Source organism: Dipodomys ordii, unplaced genomic scaffold (assembly GCF_000151885.1).
Source record: "Dipodomys ordii isolate 6190 unplaced genomic scaffold, Dord_2.0 Scaffold3704, whole genome shotgun sequence".
Classification (NCBI taxonomy): Eukaryota; Metazoa; Chordata; class Mammalia; order Rodentia; family Heteromyidae; genus Dipodomys; species Dipodomys ordii.
Genome location: NW_012270919.1, coordinates 1 through 1971, shown reverse-complemented (window position 1 = coordinate 1971; position 1971 = coordinate 1). Strand labels below are relative to the sequence as shown.

The 1971-nt window shown below is 40.4% G+C and overlaps 1 protein-coding gene across 1 annotated transcript; it reads right to left on the bottom strand.

Moving 5' to 3' along the window:
- Positions 1 to 290: 290 nt before the first annotated feature.
- LOC106002145 (probable ATP-dependent RNA helicase DDX10) lies at positions 291 to 1667 on the bottom strand (the record flags this gene model as incomplete). The annotated part of the gene is made up of 2 exons (XM_013037067.1): positions 291 to 453; positions 1541 to 1667. Coding segments are annotated over 2 exons (290 nt in total), but the record flags the coding sequence as incomplete, so codon positions are not given.
- Between the last annotated feature and the right edge of the window lie 304 nt (positions 1668 to 1971).

Genomic DNA, 1971 nt, shown 5'->3' with positions numbered 1-1971 from the left:
AAAAAAAAAAAAACAACAGAATGTTTCCCTGACACATCCTTAATGTAGTAGCTGTTATCAGGGTACTTAGTTTTCCTGTTCTGAGGAAGGAATACAAGTCCAATTGCTTGAGTCTATTTCTGTTTCTTTTTTGACAGAACTGAGGTTTCACTCAGGTCTCTGTGCTTGCTAGACAGGTACTCTACCAACTGATCCATGACTCCAGCTTTATTTCTTTTCCCAAAAAGAATTCTCGAAGAAAGTTTTATTTCCCATGACCACAGAAATTTCAGCCCAGGAGGTCTGCTCACCCAGCCCTCGGGCTGCAATATCAGTAGCAAAGAGCACCGCAGCTCTCTTGCGGACAAACTCATTGTAGACTTCCATTCTTCTCATCTGCTGCTGTCGGCCGTGGAGAGCAAGGATAGAAATTCCGGGACGGAGCCGGCAGAACACTCGGTACAGGTACTGCACCTGGGAGTGGAGAGAAGGTTGGCCTTGGAACCTCTGAATGACAGCAGTGCAGCTTACAAGATAAACAGAAAACATGCTTAAAGAATGGAAATGTCACCAGTTGCAAGTTTTTTAATACAAAGCAGAAATGTACTCTACAGTGTTGTTTATTCTTCAAACATTTCTGCTCACTTATTTTCTAAAAGAATTTTGAAGAGAAAAAGAGAGAAATGTGTTCTATATTTAGTAAGTATAAACTGAATTCATGAAAACTTTCTATGATCTGACTCACATAAATAAGACTGACCTTGAATTTCTGGCTTTTTAACTAGCTGAGGTAGAAGATACATGTGGCAAAAGCATGAAGTTTAAATTTGATTCACACCAAAAATCACTGGACAGTTTCAAGTATAGCAATGGCGTATTCCAATCTCCACTTTCCAAAGGCCAGTCAGGCTCTACAACGCGAACACTAAAGTAAGGAAAGTGCAGGGATGAGGAGACCAGTTAGGAAGCTAACAGAAGGTTAGGCACGGGCCACAGTGCACTCGAGTGTGTGAGGTTAGGAGAAGGGCCAGCACTAATGAGTTATCAATAGGGGGTAAAACCAGCCAGGAACTAAGGTTGCAGTTAAATGAGTTGGGAAAGTCTATCTAGGAATACCATCTCTTAAATTGTTTTTCCCATTTCAAATTGCAGGTGTCTTCTAGATACAGGTGGAAATATCCATAGATCAAGGGGATAAACAAGTCTGGCACTATGACAGAAGCCAGGACTTGCCACAGAGATTTAGCAGTTGTCAGATTATGGATAAAATTCACAAACATGAAATTCTTTCTTCTATTATTTCTTGGAAGTACTATATTCCAGACTCACTGGTACCTAGCACAGTATTGAAGAAAATATACCATTTCTGTCCTCATAGAGCTTAAAGTGTCATCAATGGGTTCTTTTATAACAAAACACAGGATTCTCTTTGCCTGTATATCCACCACCTAGCCAGCACTATACACCATACAATATAATTACTTGTCTAACTGCATTGATAGTTCAAAGTGGATGATTCAACATGAGTAAGTTCAAGGAAAAAAAAGTAAACATTTGATACCTCTTTGCAACTGGAGAAAAAGACAATACTCTTCTTCTTCAGGTGGCTTCTCAAAAAGGAGTAGAGCACACTTATCTTTTGATGTAGCTCACAAACTATGTAGTTCTGCTCCAAAGTAGCTGGAGTACTTGAAAGGAAAAAAAAAAAAAATACATACATATGTCAATAAATACACACACATACACACACACACACACACACACACACACACACACACACACAAAATAGACACATTCTTGCCTTTGAAATTCACATTAAAAAAAGGAAAAAATGGGCTGGGAATGTGGCTCAGTGGTAGAGCGCTTGCCTTGCATGCATGAGGCCCTGGGTCCAATTCCTCAGCACCACATAAGCAAAAAGAAAAAAGGCGGAAGTGGCGCTCTGGCTCAAGTGGTAGAGCGCTAGCCTTGAGCTGAAGAGCTGAGGGACAG